The sequence below is a fragment of the Callithrix jacchus genome, chromosome 1 (assembly GCF_049354715.1).
Source record: "Callithrix jacchus isolate 240 chromosome 1, calJac240_pri, whole genome shotgun sequence".
NCBI lineage: Eukaryota > Metazoa > Chordata > Mammalia > Primates > Cebidae > Callithrix > Callithrix jacchus.
In genome coordinates this window covers 10,203,751-10,230,657 of record NC_133502.1, presented here as the reverse complement: position 1 = coordinate 10,230,657, position 26,907 = coordinate 10,203,751, and the positions used below count along the sequence as shown (strand labels likewise).

Genomic DNA, 26,907 nt, shown 5'->3' with positions numbered 1-26,907 from the left:
GACAGGAGTCAAAGGCAGGTGTTCTGGTCTCAGCAGTTCTCATGATTTGAACGGATCTCAAGCAGGGTGCATCTTTCTCGTTAAAGCTTATGACTGGGTTGTAACTTTGCCAAAATTGTTGAGACATGGCAGGAAGGAGCTTTCTCAGGGAGCTAGGGCAGGGAGGGTTGTTCTTAGGTAATGGAGGCTTTTCGTCACTCTTCTCTGGACTTGAACTGGACATCACAAAATGTGTTCAGTGTCCTTTTAGATCCTGGTTTCTCTCATTACCTGTTGCTTGCACATCTCATTCCTCTGGCTCTTCAGGGCTTTTTCAAATCCTCTTCAATCGTTTCTGCCTCTGGTTTCCAGCAGCCATGCCCCACGGGGATAAATGTTCAAAGCCTGGCAAGGCCACTGAAATACAAAAAACACAAGTGGCCACCTCAGCAAAGCCCTTGGACGCTGGACACTGTTCTAGGCTGGGTGGCTGCAGATGACTTTTTCCTTTTAAAAATTCTTTTTAACTTCTGTTCTTGCAGGATGCTGGAACATAGGAGAATATAGGTCATTGAGCTTCGTAAGGGGTTGAAGAGGTACTGCTAAGGGAACATACACAGGCCTGCAGTGTTGGTGAAGGAATGACAGTGTTAGTTTGGATTTTAAATTTCAACTTTGTTTTAGGTCCAGGGAGTACATGTGCAGGTTTGTTATATAAATATGTTGCACAGTGTGGGGGTTTGAGGTATGATTGATCCTGTCACCAGGGGGTGTGTGTAGCACCCCGTAGGTAGTTTTTCAACCTTTGCACCCTTTCTCCCTCCCTCCCTCCCCTCTCTAGCAGCCCCTAGTGCCTATGGCTACTGTTGCCGGCTTTATGTCCATAAGTACCCAGACAGTAGATTTATCTTTTCACATTAAAATTTCTGGCTTTAGGCTGGGCACAGTGGCTCATGCCTGTAATCCCAGCACTTTGGGAGGCAGAGGTGGGTAGATCACCTGAGGTCAGGAGTTCAACACCAGCCTAGCCAACATGGTAAAACCTCATCTCTACTAAAAATACAAAAATTAGCCAGACTGGTGGTGGGTGTCTGTAATCCCACTACTCTGGAGGCTGAGGCAGGAGACTCTTGAACCCAGAAGGCAGAGGTTGCAGTGAGCTGTAATTGCGCCACTGCACTCCAGCCTGGGCAACCGAGTAAGATCCATCTAAAAAAAAAAATTTCTGGCCTTATAATCATTTTGTAGTAATATATTAAATTCTGTCATTTAGAAGACTACCTAGGTCCTAGTTTTGCCCTGGGTATTAATCGTGACACAAATTTCACTAACATGTTGCATATATATTATGCAGTTTTTCTAAGCTATTTAAGCATTTGCTTCCATAGACTTTGTCTCATAAACTTTGATGGTTTTTCAGATGAATGAGGAGCATGTTGTGGTTTTCAATCACACTAACACAGTAACTTCTTTGTTCAAAACTCCAAAATACTTCCAGAACAATTATTTCTATGTCAATCAATGAAAAAGTGCTGGCCCAGCATGGTGGCTCACACCTGTAATCCCAGCACTTTGGGAGGTCAAGATGGGTGAATCACTGAAGGACAGGAGTTTGAGACCAGCCTGACTAACATGGTGAAACCCCATCTCTGCTAAAAATACAAAAATTAGCCTGGCGTGGTGGTGGGCACTTGTAATCCCAGCTATTGAGGAGGCTAAGGCAGCAGAATCACTCAAACCTAGGAGGCAGAGGTTACAGTGAGCCAAAATTGTGCCATGCACTCCAGCCTGGGCAACAGAGTGAGACTGTGTCTCAAAAAAAAAAAGCATGGTGGTGGACACCTGTAGTCCCAGCTACTCCAGAGGCTAAGGCAGGAGAATCACTTGAACCCGGGAGGCAGAGCTTGCAGTGAACCAAGATCCCCCCGCTGCACTCCAGCCTGGGTGATGAGGGTGAAACCTCATCTCAAAAAAGAAAAAAAGAAAGTGCCAAAAGTTTTGAAAAGCTGGAAATTTGCATTGGATAGAATCCTGAGGCAGAGGACTTTCGGAAGTCAGATATAACTGTTGACTCTTTTTGTTACCAGCTTCTTTATATTTTTTACCTGACTAGCAAGTTTGTTTGTTTGGTAGGGATAGAAAGAATAGAGGATGATAGAATAGAAGGGATCATTGCTGTTTCCCTTTGCTGAGGAAGTGTTTATAAGTGTTGCTCCAGAAGTAACAGGAACTTAGGATCATGGACAAAAAAGGATTTTTCCATTAGGAACTTTCAAAATGGACAAAAAAGGATCCCCTGCTCTAAAAGGGCATTGGGCCAGAAATAGGGCCTGTTCTTTAAGTCCAGGTTGTAAGGAAGTCCCATGTCTATAAGCCAGGTCAAAGAAGTAGGGCTTCCTCCAGGGAGATGGTTTTCCTCTCCTGTCATTGTCAAGGCTGGGCCTGGCCCTGAGACCCCGCCTGCAAGCTGTGGCTTCCTTCCCCCCCGTGATCTGCTCAGTCCAGACGCATCAGGAACGTAATTCTTTCCACATCTACATTTTTTAAAGGTAACTTAAGATTTACTGCATCTATAAATTCAATTTACTAGACTTTTAATGTTTTCCAGTTTTATTGAGGCGTAATTGTTACATAGAACGTTGCACACAATTAATGTGCCTGATTTGGTTCTGTTACCATCTCCACAATCAAGATAATAAACATATCCATCATCTCCAAAGGTTCCTTGTGGCTCTTGGTTTTTGTTTATTTTTTTTTTTTTTGTGGTAAGAACAGTTAACATGAGATCCGTCCTCCTAACACGTTTTTAAGTGCTGAATGTTTTGTTGTTAACTATAGGTGCTGTATGGTACAGCTGATCTCTGAAACTTGCTCATCTTGTATCATTATAACTTTCCAACATCTCCCCACAGCCCCTTCCCCATGCTCTGGTAACCACAATTCTGTTGTGTACTTCTATATGTTCAGCTACTTTAGATGTCTCATATAACAAGACTCATGCAGAGTTCGTCCTTCTGAGACTGACTTACTTCACTTAGCACAACGTCTTCCAGGTCCATCCATGTTGTCGCAAATTGTAGAATTTTTTTCTTTTTAAAGGCTGAATAATATTCCGTTGTATTATCATACCAACTTTGGATGGCTCAACTTATGTTGCCAGATGGTCTTTTTCTTTGAATCTCAGGACACGAGACTAAGTTCTTAGGTGACTGAGCTGGGAAGTTAATTTGTGTACATCGTGATTACCATTCTGTGACATGATTAGCTTTGTCATGATTTGCGGGACAATCTTTGGAATTTAAACCTGATCCTGAGCCTCCAAAAAAATCTCTACAATAGCCTGATGACTCTTTTGCAAGAGTCCCTGGGGCATTCCTGGGGTGATCCAGAATTTCTTAGGGAGGAGATGTAGGTAAGTTTCTTGTAACAGATTATGGATGACCGTGAATGTTGTTGATTCTTTGGAAAATAAACACTTCCTAGTTTCCATAATCATAAAGCTGGCAAAGTCATTTCAGCCTAAAAAATAGAAACACATACAAACCCTGGGATTTGTTTTTTAAAACCCTAAATTCTATGGTGAAATTCTCTTTAGAGAGCTTCTCTATTGCCTCTGTAGGGATAAATTGAAATAAAAAAGCTACTGAGCTTAACTGTCAGGAAGAGCTGAATTTCAGGAGACTTTGAATTTGCTCTTTACCTTATAAGGCTTACCTGCCAGTTGGCTTTACAAGAAAATGCCATTTCCAGATGTGTCTTTTGACTTTTGAAAAATGTATGCACCAAACAGTTTTTGAACAGTTGACGGTGAACTTCTTGTTTGTACAAGTGACTAAGTGCCTCCATTTTCCAATCTCTGAAATGGGGATAATGATGAAACCACTTGTAAAATCCTTTTGAGTACTGTAGATGAAAGGACCTATGTCAGTATAAAGTATTGTTATTAAAATAATAGAATCTCTGATTAAAAGGAATAGGCTATTTAGAGTTCCTTGTAAATTCACTAATCGGTGGTCTTTAAGCTTATTTAGTCTAATGGCTTTCTGAGGTTGAGCTAATGCAGTTCATGTAGGAATGTGTGGCGTTTAGATGTTCTCACTCTTTTTCCATTTTATCCTAATCGTTTGTCAGCATAAGACTTTGACTCTTTAAATTTAAGTTTTACTCAAGGACATACTCTGTGGTCGATAGATTGATATGATCTAGGGATCATTTTTTTCCTCTCTCTCCATTTCCCAGTAAGATAACACAGTTCTTTCTAAAATGCTCCTCTTGTATTTTTTGCATTGGTAGATTAAGAAGAAAAAATTAACTCATATTAAATTGAGCTAAGATGCTACTAGGATATCTAAATTAAAGGAATAAACATTTTGCCTACTGGGCTTTCATGTTGTTATACTTTTCAGTCATCTTCGGCATTTCAACTAATTCTTTAGGTCAGGTTTGTAAGCTTAGAAATGAAAGGGACCTAACTTCAGAGATTTGGAATATTTTCTCTGAAACATGTTGGAAAAGGAATTTTTTAACTGAATAAATTTCTGAGTCATAAATGAGCTCCAAACCAGACACGAGCTTTCTTTTTTCCCCCCTCCCATTCTTTTCACAGGTGTTGAAAGCTTTCTTATTAGAACTTATACATTGCCTTTTGGAGGCAACTCTGGTTACATGAAAGTTTCTTGTTCACTATAGTTGTGAAGTATCTCTGATTTTCTGAGTCAGGATTAATCATTTTGTCACTTGTCGTCCCATGGAACTTGGTTTATTCCTCTGTTTTCACTTTTCCCACAGTTTGACTTGTGTTGAAATGTCACTGTGTACGTGTCCTTCATTTCCACTAGACTAAGGTTTTATGCCTTATTTATACAGGTGCACCCTGCCTTATGATGGGGTTACATCCCGATAACCCATCATAAGTTGAAAATACCATAAGTCAAAAATGCATTTAATACACCTAACCTATAAACATCATAGCTTGCATAATCTACCTAAAATGTGCTCAGAACACTAGCATTAGCCTACAGATGGGAAAAAGCATCTCACACATATTATACTATAATAAGGCCTATATTATAATAAGGTGTTGAATATCTCATGTAATTTATTAAATACTGTACTGAAGTTGGAAACCAAAATGGTTACATGGGTATTCAAAGTAGAATTTCTACTGAATGCATATTGATTATGCATTATTCTAAAGTTGAAAAATTTTAAGTTGAACCATCATAAGTCAGAGGCCATCTGTATCTGTATCCACTAGTGTCTTATCCCTTTTATTCAATTATTCATTGATTCTTTCACCACCCACCCACCCAGCATTTATTTAGCACCAATTAGGCCCTTCAGATACAGCGCGGGGAGGGGGAAATACTGATGTGATTCTTAAGGAGTGCACAGTATAATGAAATGTATGACAAATACAAAGACAAGCAATTGCTATACTATTTGATAAGTGGTCTTTAGTAATACTAGTAATAATAACACTTAATATAAAACTCACTATATACCGGATGTGGTTCTAAGTTCTCCACTTGAATGTGCTTGTTTTTCATAATATAAAAGCTATGGTAGCATAAAGGAAGATGTGTTGCATTGTTGTATTTTTATTTTTATTTTTTGAGACAGAGTCTTGCTCTGTCACCAGGTGCCAGGCTGGAGTGCAGTGGTGCAATCTCGGCTCACTGCAACCTCTGCTTCCAGGGTTCAAGAAATTCTCCTGCCTCAGCCTCCCGAGTACCTGGGACTACAGGTGTGTGCCATCACACCCAGCTAATTTTTGTATTTTAGTAGAGATGGGATTTCACCATGTTGGTCAGGATGGTCTCTATCTCTTGACCTTGTGATCCACCTGCTTCAGCTTCCCAGAGTGCTGGGATTACAGGCGTGAGCCACCACATCTAGCCAAATTGTTGTATTTTTAAATAGACTTAGTTACTAGAGCAGTTTTAGGGTCACAGCAAAAGTGAGTCCAAAATACAGAAATTTAACCCTCCCCTGCCCTCACACACTCACACCTCCCTCACTATCTGGGCATGTTTAGTGTTGGCTACCTTTTAGATAGTAGGTATTCAATAAATTCTTTGTTAAAGAAATACAGGAGAGAGTCAATTAATCATTTTGTTTCTGCCAACTACAAAGAATCATGGCAAAGAAAATAGAGTAGTCTTCAGATTCATGGCATGAGCTATGAATCACTCAATTTCAACAATCAGACCCCCACATTCAAAAACACGTGTTATGCCTTTAAATGTAGAAATGTATTAAATTAATTATTATAATATTTAGGGGTGTTATTGATTAATATTTTTAAACATTGAGACTTTGTTATTTCAGATCAGTTTTGGGTTCATATCAAAATTGGGAAGAAAGTACAAAAAATTTCCATCTACCCTTTCCCCCACTCTCTGCAATCTTCCACCAGCAACATCCGAAACCAGGGTTAAAATCAATGAACCGATTATTATATTATCATTGCCCACATTTCTCAGCATTTTGAAACAAGGAATCACTCTTCTACTGTGGAGAGGTGACTAGACATTTACCTCCAATCGTCTATCAGTAGTTGGAAATTTAACTGAGTTTTAATCAGTTAAATTTAACTGAGTCATAAATGAGTTAGACATTTCTGAGTTACTCTTCTTGAGACATAGTTTGTTCACTCAGTTCTCAAAAAAATGTTCCATTCCTTTAAAAGCTGCCATAGGTGATATGTTTCAATCAAATCTGTTTTTGAAAGTTGCCCGGGAAAATAGACTTCAAGGTCCATAAAACTTGAAGCATCTTGCACAGTATCTGATGGGATAGTAGCCGCTTTATAAATATTTGTTAAATAAATAATTTGTATTTAATCATTTATCTCCAGGAATCCACATATATTTTAATGTTTAACTTAAACTATTCAAAAACATGACTTTTGGTCTGGGGAAGAGTAGAATTTTTTCCCTTTCTTCAATATTTTTACTTATGCTCTCATACAGTGCTGAAACAGATAATTGAGTTATGTAAAAGCAGGAGGGCTATATGTTACATTACAAAAAACGAACAAAAAAAAACCCAAATAACAAATTACAGTTAAAGAAAATTCTTCCTACTTACATTTTAAGAAAATTTTCTTTAACCATCAAAAAATCCGCTATGGAAAAGGAAGCCTGTGCATTTTTCTTACAGAGTGCTGTTAATCATTTTGTTTTCATGCTGTTGGAAAATTTTCCCTTCCTTGAGACATCCGAGTAACCCTCCCTCCTCTATGGTCACAGAACTTTTTACTTACCTCTATTTTGGAACTTGTAGTTTATCAAAATTGTTAATAGAGGCTGCTTTGTCTGCGAATCCACAGAACAGGGAGAGAAAATGTAGGTGGCATCATCCGCTATGTGCTCGATACTTCTGTTATTCACTCAACACACACTTGTTTTGAGCAAGGCTCAGCAGAGGCCTAGTTAATGAGTTCAGAGCCTTCCAGCTGCCTGGAGCTGAAACACGTGTAGAGATGTTTACAGTCAGTGTAAATAAATATGAAGAAAGGGGATGTATGAAGTGTAAGGAAGTAACTGACCCGGACCCCGACCTGTGGAATCAAGAATGACCTTAGAGAGGACCAATGTGACGCTTAAAGTAGAAGCTGGTGAAGAGAAATTTAGGGAGACAGTGAGGGAAAGTGTTCCAGGAATAAGGAAGAGCAAGCAAATAGGCCTAGGGCATGAGGTAGAGGAGGAGGAGGTGGAGGAAGAGTGAGTGAGCTGGTCACCCTCTTTAAATGCTTTACATAATAATCCCTTTAATTTTCCGGGAGCTAAGCCTTATTATTCCCTTTTGTTTCAACCTCTTGCTCTAATGATATTTCAATTTTACCTTTAACCTAAGGAATAAAGTGCGAGTCATACCCAAAAGCAGTACCCTACAAGGTGAAGATGGGAAAAGTCTGGGGCAAGATAAAAGCATTTAAACTTGAGATGCTGATCAGAGAGATGCCCAGAGCTAGATAGGATCAGTCCTGTCCTCCTTCCCTGGGCTTTGAGAAAGCAGAGAGCTTTGTGCAGCTGACAGGAAATCCTGCGGTATTTGGCACTTCCTGGTATCACAGCTGCTGATTCACCCGTATGACTTGCCAGCCTCCATTGATTTTGTCTTACTGCTGTCAACTTGGCGAAATAAGTCAACTTTTTAAATGTGAGATTTCACCTAAATTCCTGGAAATCAGCTAATTTATGTATTTGTTTATTATTTTATTTTTTTGAGGCAGAGTCTTGCTGTGTCGCCTAGGCTGGAGTGCAATGGTGTGATCTCGCTGCAACCTCCACCTCCCAGGTTCAGGCCATTCTCCTGCCTCAGCCTCTGGAGTAGCCGGGACTACAGGCATGCACCACCACACCCGGCTAATTTTTTGTGTTTTTAGTAGAGATGGGGTTTCACCATGTTGGCCAGGCTGGTCTCGAATTCCTGACCTCATGTGATCTGCTCGCCTTTGCCTCCCAAAGTGTTGGGATTACAGACGTGAGCCACCACACCCGGCCATGTATTCATTTTGGTTCCATCTTTAGCTTGCTGTGTTTTTTCTTCCTTCTCTAAATCAATGGACTGTTCTATGTCATCCCTTTGTACGGGTGTGGAGCAGGCGCAGGAGGAGACACCTCTGCGATCCTGGGAGGAAGGAGTGTGTGCACGAGTCTGCTGGGGCTGCCATAGCAAAGTCCTACAGACTGGGCAGCTTAAACACTGAAATTCACCCTCCCACAATTCCGGAGGCTAGATGGCTGAGATCAGGGAGCTGTTTCCTCTGAGGCCCCTCTCCTTGGCTTGCAGATGGCTGTGTTCTCCCAGTGTCTTCATGTGGTCATCCTTCTAAAACTGTGTCCAAATGCCTCTTCTTTTGAGGACACCAGACATACTGGATTAGGGCCCACTCTCATGACCTCATTTACCCTTAATCACCTCTTTAAGACACTATCTCCAAATATAGTCACATAGGAGATATACTGGGGGTTAGGACTTGGGGGGATGCAGCTTAGCTCATTGCAGTAGGCAACACATTTCATGTCCTGTTTCTTTGCTGGGAATGTTTCTAGGAAACTCTCTAGTGCTTAGTCTACTTGAATATAAAAACATTTAAGAGGAGACCATGGGAGGAAAATTGACGTTCTTTGCCTTCACATAAGCACCTTCATCTTCCCTTCCATTTAAATTTCAGAGTGCAAATTGAGAAATTTCTTCCAAACCACATAAACCCGCTTCCTTTCCATCTTTCTGTTTTGTAAACTAGGAAACTTTGCCGGCTATAATTGTGGAGACTGCAAGTTTGGCTGGACCGGCCCCAGCTGCGATCAGAAGAAACCAGCAGTGATTCGGCAGGACATCCATTCCCTGACTCCTCAGGAGAGAGAGCAGTTCTTGGGCGCCCTAGATCTCGCAAAGAGGAGCATACACCCCGACTATGTGATCACCACACAGCACTGGCTGGGCCTGCTCGGGCCCAATGGGACCCAGCCGCAGTTTGCCAACTGCAGTGTTTATGACTTTTTCGTGTGGCTCCATTATTATTCTGTTAGAGATACATTATTAGGTGGGTTTTCTCCCTGGCTGAAGGTACATTATTACAGGTTTGTGATTGGGTTGAAGGTATGGCAGTGGGAAGTAATTTCATGCAAGTTAATTAACAAGAGAGAACCTCAAGGCAGCCTTAGGTTTATGAAAGTCGTAGAATTATCAAATACTGCCTGGAGTTAGAAAGAAACACTTTCTTTCTGCACATTGGCTGCAAACACTTTAAATGTTCTCTCCTCTACTGTAGGTTCTTGGTTCAAAGTGTAAACTGTGCTCTATAAAGCTGTTAATCATCAAAGGTGTGAGTCGGTGAGATGGAGGCAAATTCCTTTTGATTTTAGAAGAAAATATTTGCAAATCTGGCCTTGGAAGCCCTCTCTGACCTTTTCTCCAAATTAGAGGAATTAACTGAGCATGTGCCAAGGCACATGAAGCTTCTTTGTGTAGAATTAGAGTGCTCATGTTGGAAGTAAGTATCTTGTTAAACTCACGTGGTAGATAAACTTTGGATAGATTTTAGACAGTCTATCACATGATATTTTTCAGATCATTTATGGTACTCCTCTATGGCCCGGAACCCCCAAAGTTTTTGGAGTTGTATTGTCAAGGAAAAGTACAAGCTTAGCCACAGCCATGTAGAGTTTCTGCTGCTTAGCTCTTTGCAACACAGTCATGTTGGATGCTTGGGAAAATGGTGACCTGCCCCTCCACGTCTTAAACACTGGGGCCTGGGTAGGACTTGGAATGAGGGGGGTGTCTGTTACAAACTTCATGGATCCTCCAGGCGCAGTGGCTCATGCCTGTAATCGCAGCACTTTAGGAGGTTGAGGCAGGTGGATCACCGGAGGTCAGGAGTTCAAGACCAGCCTGACCAACATGGCGAAACCCCATCTCTACTAAAAATACAAAAAATTATCTGGGTGTGATGGCAGGCACCTATAATCCCAGCTACTTGAGAGGCTGAGGCAGGAGAATCGCTTGAACCTGGGAGGCGGAGGTTGCAGTCAGCCGAGATCACGCCATTTTCTCTAGCCTGGCAACAAGAGCAAAAGTCCATCTCAAAAACAAACAAAGAAACAAACAAACAAAAAACATCATGGATCAAGTAGGTTCAGCTTTGTCCTTAGTTATTTTTCAGTCAAAAGAAAGCCATGACAGCAATGTATTCCAGGGGGGCTTGAATCCATCCTAGATTCTTCTCATAGCAGTCATTGAATGCCTGGCTGTATGTGCACCTGTCCCCATTTTTGAGGTCCCTCACTGGGGTCAGGATGAATGAAGACATCAAGCTCACTTTGAAGAGCGAGATTCTGGTTTGGACGCACTCGTCCTTGTGCTCATCCATGTCCCCCTTCACTTGATGCCCTCTCGTTGTCGGGTTCTGAGAACTTGAAACCTTGTTCTGGATTAAACATGAAAAAGGGCTGTGTGGCCAGCATCAGCGACAGCAGTTCTTTTCTCAGTGTGAGTCTTTTAAAACTTGCCTTCAGGTAAGCATCTGTCTTTCTTTATCGATAGATGAGGAGGCTCTTTTGGCTATCAACCTTTATAGTTTTCCTGTCATCACTCAGGAATTTTTGCTTTATGAGAGAGTAGCCTCTCAAGAGGAAAAAAAATGATAGTTTCTGGTCATAGCTAGGAATTGAATTTATATTCATGTCTGTTCAGCTCTCTGAAGTTATTGTAGGTATTTTCAACCAGAACTAAAGTTAGCTAAAGTTTCTACATAACCATCAAAGCTGTTATGAAAAAGGGAAGAAGGATGGACCAGGCAGCAAGGAGGTCATTAAATTGTCCAGAGCTTTTCACTGAAATTGGCAGTTTCAGTGGCCAGCCTACATGGCTTGAATGGAGTTTTCTCTCTTCTAGTCTCAGTGACAATGCTTGTCAGCTGGTAGATACAACAGACTGATGGGCGAGGCAAACTACATGAAAGTTCTTTTTGGTTACATAAATACTGCATTAGGACTAAGTGCAGTTACAGTTATGATATTATTAACTAATCCCTCTCTTTTAAATTGATACATTCGTGAAGCATAGGTTAGCAATTGCTTTTTAAAAATACATTTCATTTAGGTCTTAATAATCTTTTTAAAAATTTTTTATTTATTTAAAAAAATTTATTTATTTTACTTTAGATGCATACTATATCTGGCATTTCTCCCCATGTTATCCCTCCCCACCCTCTCCTCCCTCCCCACCCCCCCATTGTCTCTCCCCTATCCCCCCCTCAACTGCCCCCAGTGTGTGAGCTCCTCTCCCCGAGTCCGTGTGCTCTCATTGTTCAACACCCACCTGTGAGTGAGAACATACGGTGTTTGGCTTTCTGTTCTTGTGTCAGTTTGCTGAGAATGATGGTTTCCATATTCATCCAAGTCCCTACAAAGGACACGAACTTTTGGATAGTCTATTTCACCTGAATGGATTGTTGCTTACAATTAAACATGTATTAGGGGCTCCCAACTCTGAAAGTCACCTGAATTTCCCAGATCTCTGCTAGAAATCAATCTTTTGAGAGATAAAGCAGGGTTTATCCTAAAAGTACTATTACTTTGAAATTCCTTTGTCATTCCTGTCATTACTGTTGCTTTTAGAGAGATAAATAACAACAAACATTTTTTCTTACTATTATAAAACATCATGGACTCTATAGATACAGCCCAGGTAACATTTAACATTTTAAAAATTCTATTCTGTCATCTCTAATATGTTTCCCAATTATTTCAGGACCAGGACGCCCCTACAAGGCCATAGATTTCTCACATCAAGGACCTGCTTTTGTTACCTGGCACCGGTACCATTTGTTGTGTCTGGAAAGAGATCTCCAGGTAGGTCAAAACTATGCATTTAGTACTTTTCATTTTAAAAAAAATGTATTGTATATATTTAAGGCATACAAGATGAGTTTTGATATACTTATCTTGACATACATACAAGATAAGTGAAGTGGTTACTGCACTAAAGCAACTTAACATACCCAGCATCACATAGAGAAAGCTTTGTGTGTGTGTGGTCAGAGTACCTAAAGTCTCCTCTCCTGGAAAATTACCAATACACGATACAACCCTAACTCTAGTGTCAGACCTCTAGACTTATTTATCCTACACAACTGCAACTTTGCACCTTTCAGCCTGTATCTTCCCATTTCTCCCAGCCCTTTGTAATTGCTATGTAACTGTCTTTCTATGTATTCATTGTTTCTTTTTATTTTTTCTTCTTTTCTTCAGATTCAACAAATAAGTGAGATCATGCAGTGTTCTTCTTTCTGTGTCTGGCTTGTTTCACATGGTATACTATCTTCTAGATTCACCCATGTTGTTACAAATGGCATCATCTCCTTTTTAAAGGCTGAATAATATTCCATTGTATACAGTATACATATATATGTGTGTAGATATTATATACACATGCTGATTTATGTCACAATTTCTTCATTCATTTATCCATCTGGTACTCCTAATCTTGGTAGACATTTGGTGAAGACACATATCGGTCTTTGCCTTGTATACATTCTTGTTGTATCTGATGGCATGGATTAAATGACTAGGCCTGCCCTTTGTTTTTAGCGACTCATTGGCAATGAGTCTTTTGCTTTGCCCTACTGGAACTTCGCCACCGGGAGGAACGAGTGTGATGTGTGTACAGACCAGCTGTTTGGGGCAGCAAGACCAGATGATCCGACTCTGATTAGTCAGAACTCAAGATTCTCCAGCTGGGAAACGGTCTGTGATAGGTAATGGCTCCTGTACCTGCAATGATATCCAGAGACAGTCTTTTCTGATGTCTGAGAGGTGAAGTCACTTTATACTTCTGCTTCTTATGCATGTGGAGTTCTATTTACATGTTTCTGGAAGCAGTTTTCCTGTGGGAGGTGGGACTTCAAAAATTCTAAACTATTTAAAAAAATATATAAAAATCACATTTGTGAATTGATTATGCTTGGCCATCATGTTGAGATCAGGTTAGTTTTATCAGATTAGTGCGAATGTCATTGCGGGTTTTGCCATTAAAATTAGTAGCAAAAACTGAAATTACTTTTGCACTAGCCTAATCAAATTAAGAGTAGTTCTTGCATTCAGTCAACATTTTCTAAGCACCAATCATATCCTACATGATGTGGTACTGCTGGGAATACGAAGATTAATGAAATAAAACCTCCCTTTTGGATATTGTCTCGTATTAGTTAACAAAGATAGATTTCTTGTAAGTAAATTATAATTAAGTGTGAGAAGTACTGTAACAGGTGTATACACAAAGACAGGAAGAGAGTCCAGGCAAGTCCCCCAGAGGTGGAGATGATGGTTCTGAGAAGGGAAGGGGCACAGACCGTAGTCAGGTGTAGAGGAGGGTGAGGGGAGTGTGGCAGGGCAGTAGGTGAGTCCTTGGTGGAGGGAACATCATGTGTGAAGCTGGATAATTCTCTGGAAACAGCCTGGTATGTCTGGGCCACAGGATGCTGGTGGGTTGAGGAGGACAGGGGCTTGGGGCCAGCCAGGGAAGGATGGTGTCTCACATGCTAAAGACTACATACACACGTCGGTGGCCTGGCCTGCAGCCCATGAAGAGTTCTGTCCTCAAAGACTCCTTGAATTTGTTTCTCTTTCCCAGAACACATTTCGATAAAAGATTTCCCAAGAGGTTCTTCACCTTCCTTTATTCATTTTTCTTCCTCCAAAATCCCCATGTTTTTAACCCCACTGCTCGGCCTTGCCTCCCAGGTCCTTAGAATGCTCCAAGGCACAGAGCTCTGGCTCCCTCGGTCCCCAGGCTTCACTGCTGCCATCCTGAGCCTGGGCAGGTGTGCATTTTGAGGGGCCCATGCCCAGCTAGCAGGAACTTCGTCTTCTGCATCCTGTGCATTTCCTGCAGTGCTCAGAACAGTGCTCCACGAGTAGGGACATCATTAGCACATTTTCTGTGACCGAGCTTCATCCCATCAAGCACCATTTCCCATGGTACCTTGGGATATTAGTGGATGTATGTAAAAAGACACGCATCAAGTAAATTTTTCTGTCATCAAGTAAATTTAGAGAAGACTGAGTTAAAATTTTTTTTTTAATTTTTAGAATGTCTTCAAGCCTTCCATAGATAAATGTGTTATTCTTTTTCAAGAGGAGCCTAAACTTACCTGACTCTGGAACTCTTACTTCATTGAACATCCCTTTGGAATTTGCTTTGGGAAATGCTGACTGGGAGGCCTTGGAGACCTTTCTTTGCTTAGTGTTTAGGTCCTGGCCTCTTTCATCCCTGTGGATGTGCTGATTCTATTCTCACATACTAAGTGCTACCACTAATTCATTAAAACCCTCACAATAACATCTTTACATTTTTATCTCTACTGTTGAAATAATGGTCTGCATTTTGGGAGACTGAGGCAGGAGGATCACTTGAGGCCAGGACTTCCAGACCAGCCTGGGCAATGTAGTGAAACCCTGTCTCTACATAAAGTTAAAAAAGTTAGCCCAGCTGGGCACGGTAGCTCACACCTGTAATCCCACCACTTTGGGAAGCCGAGGTGAGTGGATCACCTGAGGTCAGGAGTTCAAGACCAGCCTGACCAACATGGTGAAACCTTGTCTCTACTAAAAATACAAAAATTAGCTGGTCGTGGTGGCATGTGGCTATAGTCCCAACTACTTGGGAGGCTGAGACAGGAGAATTGCTTGAACTGGGGAGGTGGAGCTTGCAGTGTGCCATTGCACTCCTGCCTGGGCTACAGAGCGAGACTCGGCCTCAAAAAAAAAAAAAGTTAGCCAGTTGTGGTGATGCCAACCTGTAGTCCCAGCCACTGGGGAGGCTGAGGCAAGAGGATTGCTTAAGCCCAGGAGTTCAAGGCTGCAGTCAACTGTGATTGTGCCACTGTACTCTAGCCGGTAAAACAGAGTAAGACCCTATCTCTAAATAAAAAAAGGAAAAACAAATAAAAAAAAAGAAATACTATTCTGGGCAGGGCATGGAGGCTCATACCTGTAATCCTAGTACTTTGGGAGACTGAGGTGGGTGGATTGCTTGAGCTCAGGAGTTTGAGACCAGCCTGAGCAACATGGTGAAACCCCGTCTCTACTAAAATACAAAAAATTAGCAAGGTGTGGTGGCATGCACCTGTAGTCAACTACTCAGGAGACTAAGGCAGGAGAATTGCCAGAACCCGGGAAGGGGAGGCCACAGTGAGACAAGATCATGTCATTGCACTCCAGCCTGGGTGGCAGAGTGAGATTCTGTCTCTAAAAAAAAAAAAAAAGAAATACTATTCTGATGGTGGAATCCAGACCACAGCTGGCATGTAGGACATAATGTTTTACGGACATGGGACCTTCTCAGTTCCACGCTGAGCACGTAACTATTGATACTCTAATACCTTGGAACGTTTTCCAACACAGCGTTTCTCCTAATATCTCCCCTTTGTGTAGTTTCATCTGCTTTGAATCTGACCTCCCCTGTTTGCCCAAAATGCTTTCATAACTTTATATATTGCTTCTGTCAAAACTGGCTTAGCTCAGCATGATATGAACCCCCCATTCTCCCTTCAATTACTCAAGTTTCAAATGCACGCAATAGGAGTCATCTTGTCTTATAAACCCTCTCACTGTCTTTCCGATAGAATGGTAATGATTATTCATATTTACGCCCATGTCTATATTTTGTGCATTTACATTTTTGAAACTTCTCAACCCATAATGACTTTCAGGCATAGTACTTTCACCAGATACTATTCACTCTGGTAAAGTACTTATAATCAAATTTGATCATGATTGTGACCCTGATTGGTTTGCTTGGCCCAAATTTATAATACCATCCGTGAGTTAAGACATTATTATTTATTTTTTTTTCTTGAGACCGGGTCTCACTCTGTCACCAAGGCTGGAGTGCAGAGGTGTGATCTCCATTCACTGTAGCCTCTGCATCCTGGGTTCAAGTGATTCTTCTGCCTCAGCCTCCCGAGTAGCTGGGACTACAGGCACCTGCCATCATGCCCAGCTGATTTTTGTATTTTTAGTAGAGACGAGGTTTTGCTGTATTGGCCAAGCTGGTCTTGAACTTTTGGCCTTAAGGGATCCACCTGCCTTGGCCTCCCAGAGTGCTGGGATTACAGGCGTGAGTCACCGTGCCCAGCCAAGACATATTATTTTAAATCTTATTACAAATCTTAGCTTGGATGACTACAACCACCGAGTCACCTTGTGCAATGGAACCTATGAAGGTTTGCTGAGAAGAAATCAAATGAGAAGAAATGGTGAGAAATTGCCAACCTTAAAAGACATACAAGATTGCCTGTCTCTCCAGAAGTTTGACAATCCTCCCTTCTTCCAGAACTCTACCTTCAGCTTCAGGTGGGTGCTCTGAGCTCTGCTGGACCTGCATTTTCAGTACAGTTTTCATGCCTGTGGTTATAATGAACTGGAAGGAAACCAAGGTTTTGGGGGTTATTTACGACGCTAAGTGATGGAGAGAGGCTTGATAAGAGAAGTTAGCAAGAAGTTGGTGTGAGGAAAGTCTTTACCCATCCACCATGATGAACAATGTGGTTTTAATACCATCTAACTTAGTTGTTCAAAACCATCTTTTGCATTTCTGTATTTATAGGTCCAGTCTTCAGAACCAGGGTACTTCATTAGATACATTTTTTTTTTTTGAGACAGAGTCTTGCTCTGTCACCAGGCTGGAGTGCAGTGGCATGATCTCAGCTCACCAAAACCTCTGCCTCCCTGTTTCAAGTGGTTCTCCTGCCTCAGCCTCCTGAGTGGCTGGGACTACAGGCACATACCTCCACACCCAGCTAATTTTTATATTTTTAGTAGAGATGGGGTTTCACCATGTTAACAAGGATGGTCTTGATCTCTTGACCTTGTGATCCTCCTGCCTCGGCCTCCCAAAATGTTGGAATGGTATGAGCCACCATGCCTGGCCAATACAGTGTTTTTTCAATGCCCATGCTCTTTCTCTTTTATTTCTTATTTTAAAAAATGTTGATATTAGAAATTTATCAGCCACAGACATTAATAGTGGGGTCTGAGATCTCAGAAGAGTATTGCTGACTAAATTCAATTCAAATTATAGCACAGCAATGACATTACAATACTTAACATTTAAAGACCAACTATTACTCTTCCACCACAAGTTGGGCATACTGCTCACTCCTGTAATCCTAGAGCTTTGAGAGGCCAATGCAGGAAGACCGCTTGAGGCCAGGAGTTTGAGGCTACTGGAAAACACAGCAAGACCCTGTCTCTACAGAAAATAAAAATAAAAAAGTAGCCATGTGTGGTTGTATGTACTGTAGAGATCAGCCTAGAATTTAAGTACATCTGACATTTACTAAAGAAAAACACATATTTCATGCCCTGCTCCCAGAGTTTCTGATTCAGTAGGTGTAGGCTGTGTCTTCATTTGCATTTCTAACCAAATCCCGAACAATGCCAGTTATGGTGGTCTGAGCACGGCATTTTGAGAACAACTCCCCTAACTCAAACATACGGGGAATGCAACCTATTTCAACAGCGCTTTTGTCATGACAAAAAACTAATGCATGCTCCTTTTCAAAACAGCATCAAATGTTACCCTTTGCACACCACTGACCCTTCTCTGAAGGCTGTATCCAACCGCAGCAGACTCTGAGCCATGCTTTGCTTAGCACAACCTCTACATTTGAGTTCAGCCTACCTTGTCCTGGCCCCATATGAACTGTGTACTTTGTACACAGTTAAAAGAGAGAGAGAATCCAGTTTTAGAGATCATTAATCTATCTACCACCCTTTTATTGGACCCATCTTTGTTTAAAATCTTATTTATATGCCGGGCGCGGTGGCTCACGCCTGTAAATCCCAGCACTTTGGGAGGCCGAGGTGGGCGGATCATGAGGTCAAGAGATCCAGACCTCCTGGCCAATATGGTGAAATCCTGTCTCTGCTTTAAAAATACAAAAATTAGCCGGGCGTAGTGGCATGCGTCTGTTGTCCCAGCTACTCGGGAGGCTGAGGCAGAAGAATTGCTTGAACCCAGGAGGCGGAGGTTGCAGTGAGCTGAGATTGCGCCACTGCACTCCAGCCTGGTGACAGAGCAAGACTCTGTCTCAAAAATAAATAAATAAATAAAATCTTATTTATACATATATTTCTCATAATTCTTAAAGTCTTTTTATGGTGGTAGAAAATTTTTTCTTTTTTCTTTTTTTTAGAGGCGGGGTCTTGCTGTGTCACCCAGGCTAGAGTGCAGTGGTGCAATCATGACTAACTATAACCTCAAATTCCTGGGTTCAAGTGATCCTCCTACCTCAGCCTCCTGAGTAGTTGGACCTCCAGTCAAGCCGAAGGTCTATTTGGTTGAGAAATATAAATATCAGATTATATGTTAAATTTAAAAAAGATTATTGATCACAGACTATGTGCTGGGCATGGTACTGAACCCTGGCAATAAATATCTGAAGAAAACACAGAGCCTGCCCTCCAAGGGCATGAGAGACGGGGATGAAGGATGCCATACAGTACACAAAAGAGGTGTAACTCAGAAATAGCATTGATGAAGTGTTCTCTCCCCTTACAGAGGATTATCATTAAGAGGCCAGGTGCGGTGGCTCGCGCCTATAATCCCAGCACCTTGGGAGGATGAGGCGGGTGGATCATTAGGTCAAGAGATCGAGACCATCCTGGTCAACATGGTGAAACCCTGTCTCTACTAAAAATACAAAAATTAGCTGGGCATGGTGGCCCATGTCTGTAATCCCAGCTACTCAGGAGGCTGAGGCAGGAGAATTGCCTGAACCCAGGAGGCGGAGGTTGCGGTGAGCCGAAATCGCGCCATTGCATTCCAGCCTGGGTAACAAGAGCGAAACTCCATCTCAAAAAAAAAAAAAAAAAAAAAAGACTTGGGGCTAATTCTTGGTTGATTTGCTATGACAGAGCTTCCCATATCCTTACCCAACCTCAAATTAGAAAACTACCGTCTAGACTGAAAACAACAAAAAAGACCTTTATCAGTCATCGCCTGTTGTCACTGACACACTTGTTTCTCCCAGGAATGCCTTGGAAGGGTTTGATAAAGCAGATGGGACTCTGGATTCTCAAGTGATGAGCCTTCATAATTTGGTTCATTCCTTCCTGAACGGGACAAGCGCTTTGCCACATTCAGCCGCCAATGATCCCATCTTTGTGGTATGTTCAAAGACTCAGAATGCCTGAAAATTTTCTAGATAATATGTCAGATTAATTTTTTTCCATACGATTAAGATTAGTTGGTGTTTTATTCTCTGTGTGAACAATGTGATGTGTGCAAATGTTAATTTATTTCAATCTATACCCTAGGGATGGTCAGATAGCATTTGAAGGCCCTAATCAGAACTCATGCTTCAGGGATGGTTCACTTTTGGATGATCTTAGACAAGAGTTTACAATCCACTGGTGAATTTCTATAATAGCCTAATAATAAATGATTTTTCACTGGCTAAATGAGTGTTGTTGAGGTGCATTAGTCCACACAAACCACCTTCAATGTGTTACCCATAGGAAAGAGAGGTTCACTTATCCAGAAAAGGGGAGGAGAATGGAGAAGGGGTGCTGGACATTTAAACCTCCTATGCCAACTTGAGTGAGCTTTACTTGAGAAAGAAGAAAAGCAGCCCCTGATATCCAAGAGCTGGCCTAGTGCTATCGACGAGGCCTTGATGTCCCCCTCTTGGACATAAACAATCTCACCAAACATTGACAGCAGACAAGGCCACTCTCTGACCATGACTGATCAGGACAAAAACAAGATAACTCCATAACCGTGTCTGAGCACAGACAAATTATGAACATTGTCCAAGCCACAGGATGCATGACATTCCCTTTCACAGCCAATATGAGCAAAAAATGACAAATGCCTTTACCGATGGCATTAATACAGAAATTCACATTTGAGGCCATTTAATTAATTAATTAATTAATTTTTTGAGACGGAGTTCCACTCTTGATACCCAGGCTGGAGTACAATGGCGCGATTTCGGCTCACCGCAACCTCCGCCTCCTGGGTTCAGGCAATTCTCCTGCCTCAGCCTCCTGAGTAGCTGGGATTACAGGCACGCGCCACTATGCCCAGCTAATTTTTTGAATATTTAGTAGAGACGGGGTTTCATCAGGTTGACCTGGATGGTCTCGATCTCTTGACCTTGTGATCCACCCGCCTTGGCCTCCCAAAGTGCTGGGATTACAGGCTTGAGCCACCGCGCCTGGCTGAGGAGGCCATTTAATTTGTTAATCAGAGTCATACCTCTGACATGTAATAATACAGACAGTAAATAGGATTGCTGTTGACTGTGCAGGAGCCTCACAGTTGTTTAAATTTCAGTGTGATGAATGCCTTTGGTATATCAGTCTGATTTCTGTCTTACTTTAAAGCAAAAGAAGAAAACCTCCAGGCAGAGTGGCTCATGACTGTAATCCCAGCACTCTGGTAGGCTGAGGCGGGAGAATCACTTGTGCCTAGGAGTTCGAGACCAGCCTGGGCAACATTGTGAGACCTTGTCTCTGCCAAAAGAACTTTAGAAATTAGCTGGGCATGGTAGCATGCACCTGTGGCCCCAGTTACTTGGGAGGCTGTGGTGGGAGGATCACTTGAGCCTGGGAGGTTGAGGCTGTAGTGAGTCATGATTGTGTCACTGCACCCCAGCCTGGTCAACAGGGTGAGACCTTGTTTCAAAAACAAAAACAAACTGAACAAAACTTGACAATGGGATTGTAAAATTTACAATTCTGAGCTTTTTTTTTTTTTTTTTTTGGTGGCAGAGTCTTGCTCTATTGCCCAGACTGGAGTGCAGTGGTGTGATCTTGGTTCACTGCAACTTCTGACTCCTGAGTTCAAGTGATTCTTCTGCCTCAGCCTCCTGAGTAGCTGGGACTACAGGTGTGACCAACTACACTTGGCTAATTTTTATGTTTTTAGTAGAGATGGGACTTCACCATATTGGCCAGGGTGGTCTCGAACTCCTAGCCTCATGATCTACCTGCCTCGGCCTCCCAAAGTGCTGGGATTACAGGTGTGAGCCACTGTGCCTTAAAAACCTTTAGTTTTTAAAGTATGTTCACCCCCCTGGTGAACTTTCCTAAGACAAACAAAATGGGGCAGTATGAGTCGAGGCCCCATGGTTCAGCTACCCTAGTCAGTGCTATCTAGCCTGTGATATAGTTGAATACATTGGTCTGTTACTCCTTGTAGGGAGAGAATGGAGGACTGTGGAAAGTCTCAGCCAGTGGGTGTTGGAAAAGACAGAAAGGATTTGGGCTTGTACCAGGTGGTTTAGGGAGGACTTTCAGAAGCTTTGCTCTGAATTGGATGTTATCAGTAAGCAGGATAACTCTCTGATGGGGTATCTTGATAGAGTAATTCGTATCTCTATATGGGGCAGACTAGACTGAAGTTAATATAATTGGTATAACAGCAGCAAATGCTCATAGTAGCTGGGAAAGGGGATGTCATGCATCTTGTGGCTTGGACAATGTTCCTAATTTGTTTGTGCTCACACACAGTTGTGGAATTGTCTTGTTTTTGTCCTGATCCGTCGTGGTCACAGGGTGGCATTGTCTGCTGTCAATCTTCTGTGAGATTGTTTATGTCCAACAGGGGAAAATCAAGTTCTGGTTGGTAGCACCAGGCCAGCTCTTGAATGTGAGGGGCTGCTTTTCTAAGTACAGCTCACTGAAGTTGGTGTAGGAGGTTTAGACACATAAACATTCATGTTTCAGCGGCCAATCCCCAACAGTACTTCTGCTTTACAGATACTTAAATCACCATCATCTATTTTATCACCGTCTGTCTTCTGAACTGTATGCCTTGAACAGATAGTTTTGGAGCAATTATGAGAAGAAATTTCACCTCTTCTCCTTTTTTATTTTGCCAGTATTTTGAGTTTATATTATTATCCAGTTAGATTATATGGTATCCAAAGACTCTCTGTTTTTTCCAGAATTTTCCTCACTTTAATGTTAATCTTAGCAGTGTGTCTTAGTCTGCCCAGGTTGGCATAATGAAAGACCATAGTTTAGATGGCTTAAACAACAGAAATTCATATCCCACTGTTCTAGAGACTGGGAAGTCTAAGACCAAGGTGTCTGCTGAGTTGGTTCCTGGTGAAGACTCTCTTCCTGAGCCTTCTAGCTGTGTCCTCACATAGTGGAGGGAGAGAGAGCATAAACTCTCTGGTGCCTCTTTTTATGAGAACACTAATCCAGGGCCCTACCATTCTGACCTCATTAAACCTAATTACCTCCTTCTAGGACCTATCTCCAAATACAGTCACACTGTGGGTTAGGGCTTCAACATATGGATTTTGGGGGAACACAATTTAGTCCATATATGGCATTATAATGCATCTTCAAACCATCAGTTTATAGAAGTTTGTCTGTTTTTCTTTTCTTTTTCTGAGATAGCGTCTTGCTCTGTCGCCCAGGCTGGAATGCAGTAGTGCAATTTTGACTCAACACAACCTCTGCCTCCTGGGTTCAAGTGATTCTCCTGCCTCAGCCTCCCAAGTAGCTGGGATATCAGGCATGTGCCCCTGCGTCTCACTAAGTTTTGTATTTTGAGTAGAGACGGGGTTTCACCATGTCGGCCAGGCTGGTCTTGAACTCCTGACCTCAAGTGATCCTCCGGCCTCAGCTTCCCAAAGTGCTGGGATTACAGGTGTGAGCCACTGTGGCCAGCCAGAAGTTTGTTTTTCTAGACTTTTGGGGGGCTTCATGACATAGGAAAAGAGTACTGGATTACAAGTCAATCAGTTTTATCTGGTACAGACCAGGGCAATCTTGGGAATGTAATTGAACCATGTGGAGCTTCTGCTTCCCACTCTGCAAAGTGTGGGTCTCCTGACCTGATCTGGTGGTGATCACAGCTCACTGCAGCCTCATACTTCTGGGTTCAAGTGATCCTCCTGACTCAGTCTCCCAGGTATCTAGGACTATGGCCACATACCACTATGCTCAGCTTTTTTTTATTTTTGTAGAGATGAGGTTTCGCTATGTTGCCTAGGCTGGTCTCAGAACTTCTAGCCTTAAGCAATCCTCCCATCTTGGCCTCTCAAAGCACTGGGTAAGCCACCATACCTGGACTATATATAGTAGGGATATCTCTTCAGTCATATTTCTCTTTCTGCTTTAGGGTGGGAGCTCACATTGTGACTTGATGGTTGAGAAATCCCATGACTTAACATTGTTCAGAGAGATGAGACATTTAATCATCTTTGTCTTCATTGATTTTAATGTACTTAATGTTAAAATTTTATTTTTCTTTAGTAGTATGTGTCATATATGTATAAATAAATAAAAAGCCACAGCCTTTCTTTAAAGGCGCAGAGTGAATAATCTTTTGGCACTAGTTCCGGAACTCACAGTTACTTTAGGCTATTTTCAAAGAGTTACATGCTGAAGCCAATTCAGCCTTAAATGATTTTTCACATATTGAGATCCAGGTTAAAGCATTTCAGTTAACAGAGTTATAGCTTCTGGAATTTCAAATTCACGAGGCAATTCATGCAAATATACTGTACATGACATTTATTAAAATTATTTTTTTGTGAAATCTCTTCAAGCAATAGAGCTACAAAACTGTATGTGATCACAATAATGAGCAAAAGAAGGCAGAACATTAAAGTGCAGGAAAAACTCTGAAGCAATCTCTAGTAATTCCTAAGGTAATTGAAGCAAATGCACACATTTATCATGGCAAATAAGATTAGGCCAGAGAAATGCTAAGTGCTGTCTTCAATATTAAATTTAGACATAATCCAGAAAAGAAAAAAAAGGAAACCAACAGACTGTAAAGTTATTTAAATGCTAAGAAAGAAACTGTGTTGCATAATGGTAATTTTCTTCCCAATTCCTAAAGATGCTATTCTTAAGAGTGTTCTCCGATGTTATCCTTTTTGAAAGCACATTTGGTGAGTTCTAAGTTCCTTCAAATCCTCTGTGGCTGGGGGGTCCATAGGTTCCATGAATAATACAAAGCAGCTCATGCCTATTTTCCACCTTGTACAGTGACATTCTAAATGGAATAAAACACAATGGTCTTATTACTAATCACTGTATCTAATAGGTTCATTAATTTAGAAATATGCATCAGGAGAAAATGAATTTCTAAAACCACCTGTAGTTGATAGACTACCCTAAGTTAACCCTGTAAGAGCCCTTCTGAGGCTTTTGGGGTTCAGGGGTTCAGGGAAGCCCTCAGCTCCCCTGAGAGGATGTTTCTCCAAGGTTCTTGGTCTCCCACTCTCTCAAGAATGAGAGAGGGGACCACAGCAGGTGCACTTGTAAAGTAAATACTGGACTCCAAAAGTGTTTGTAGGAAGTGATTTATTTAGGTAGAGAAAGATAAAAAAGGAGAGGAAGAAAGAAAGCTTCCACGAGAGAGAATGAGTATGTGGAAGGGGATCCAAACACGGAGTCCAAAGGGGTGTGGAAGAAGAGGACTTTTACCCTGGGAGGAGCCTCCACCTTTTCTAAGACCCCTGGCCAATGAAAGGAGTTCCTTAGAACTTCTGCTGTAGTGATTGACTTTTGGTTGTGAAAATTAAAGCAGAGACCATTAAATCTCCCAGATGGAAAGAGATGGGAGAGGGGGATGGCTCTGGGAAGTTCTTGCCCTTAAAACTACTCCCCTAGTGGACCCAGAAAAAGAACACATTCCCTCAAGTCTACTGTTTCAGGCTGCAACAAAGTTAGTGAAATCAAAACTCAAAATTACAAGTATAAACAATTCTCAGTTAGAGTGAGTTTAGTTGAAATTTAAAAAAAGGACAGGCATATTAGTCTGTTTTCATGCTGCTGGTAACGACATACCCAAGGCTGAGTAATTTATAAAGAAAAAGAGGTTTAATGAACTTACAGTTCCACATGGCTGGGGAGGCCTCATGATCATGGTGGAAGGTGAAAGGCACATCTTACATGGTGGCAGGCAAGAAAGAACTTGTGCAGGAAAACTCCCATTTATAAAACCATCAGATCTCATGAGACTGATTCACTATCATGAGAACAGCCCAGAAAAGACCCACCCCCATGATTCAGTTACGTCTCACTGAGTCCCTCCCACAACATGTGGGATTGTGAGAGCTAAAATCCAAGATGAGATTTGGGTGGGGACACAGCCAAACCATATCAATGGGGCATTGCTTTTTTCTTCCCCAAAGTGAAGCAGTTAAAGATAGATCCATTTTGCTTTTCTTTGAATAAGAAAAATCATAATTAGACTAAGATTTTTAAAAATTAAAATAACATTGTTTTGTGTGAAATTTTTATTTTTAGTGGTTTTATGATTTTTAGATCATTTGTAATTACAGAAATGTTGGTGAAAAAAGTTTTTAAATGCCTGTAATTCCATCTCAATTTTTCTTTTTGTTTCTTTTCATATTCTTGCATGTTTTATACAGTTACAATTATAGTTGTCCCTCAGTATCCTGAGTGCATTAGTTCTACCCCTCCATGGGTACCAAAATCTGTGGCTACTCAAGTCCCTTATATAAAATTTGCATATAAGGTATGAACATCCTTTTGTATATTCTAAATCATGTCTAGATTACTTATAATTGGATACAGAAGGCCATGTGTAAAGGGCACCTGTTACATGTAATATTTCATTATCACTTTATTTAATTTTTAGGTCATTGCATAGGTTTCTAATTTTTTTATCTTAGAATCTTAGTGCATATAAAAGGTTCAAAATACAAAATGTATAAAATGAGGTCCATATTATCACTACCATCTTCCAGTAACAATAACCATTTTTTCAAAATTTCTAGATATATTTTATAAATAAACAAATATGTTAATGTATTTATCCACATGATAGCATATTATAGATCCCTCTGTCCCTTTGCCTTCCTCCCACTTTTTAAAAAATGTATTTCAAATCATTTCAGTTCACAAAGGGCTTTCTTATTTGATTTTTATAGCTGTATTGTATTCTGTTGCATGGATTAATCCTGAAATGTGTTATTTTCAATTTCAATTTAAATTTAAGATTTTAAACTATTTTCTACTGATGGATATTTAGGTGATTTCTAATCTTTTGCTTTGCAATGCTACAACAAACGTCCTTGAACATGCAAGGTAAGTGCAGAGAATAGAATCCCTGGCTTAAAGGGTAAAACAATGCATTTGAAATTTGATAAATGTTACAGAATTGCCTCTAGAAGATTGCACAGTATTCTCTCCTAATGCCTGTGTGTCACCTATGTGTCAGAAACACAGTCCCCCCATCATTCCCTCTCATTATGCTCTTTGTCCCTGTGTCATCACACTTTTTAATCTCTGTCAACCTGATAGGTGAAAAGGCATTTCAGCGAGTTTTAATTTGCATTTCTCTTGTTGTAAGTGAAGTCCAGTCCAGGTGCAGTGGCTCACGCCCGTAATCCCAGCACTTTGGGAGGCA

The 26,907-nt window shown here is 41.3% G+C and overlaps 1 protein-coding gene across 4 annotated transcripts in view; it reads left to right on the top strand.

The window, feature by feature from the left end:
* The window catches only part of DCT (dopachrome tautomerase), a 66,947-nt gene that overhangs the window by 23,735 nt on the left and 16,305 nt on the right, over positions 1-26,907 (top strand). For 2 of the 4 annotated variants that reach the window (XM_035292513.3, XM_002742475.7), the window contains exons 2-6: positions 9,236-9,535; positions 12,244-12,344; positions 13,083-13,249; positions 16,668-16,847; positions 19,529-19,664. In XM_035292513.3, coding sequence (XP_035148404.3) covers positions 9,236-9,535; positions 12,244-12,344; positions 13,083-13,249; positions 16,668-16,847; positions 19,529-19,664 — 884 coding nt within the window. Of the gene's footprint in view, positions 1-9,235; positions 9,536-9,607; positions 9,986-12,243; positions 12,345-13,082; positions 13,250-16,667; positions 16,848-19,528; positions 19,665-26,907 lie in introns of those variants that run through there. The other 2 variants (XM_035292527.3, XM_035292522.3) reach the window with 2 other exon arrangements.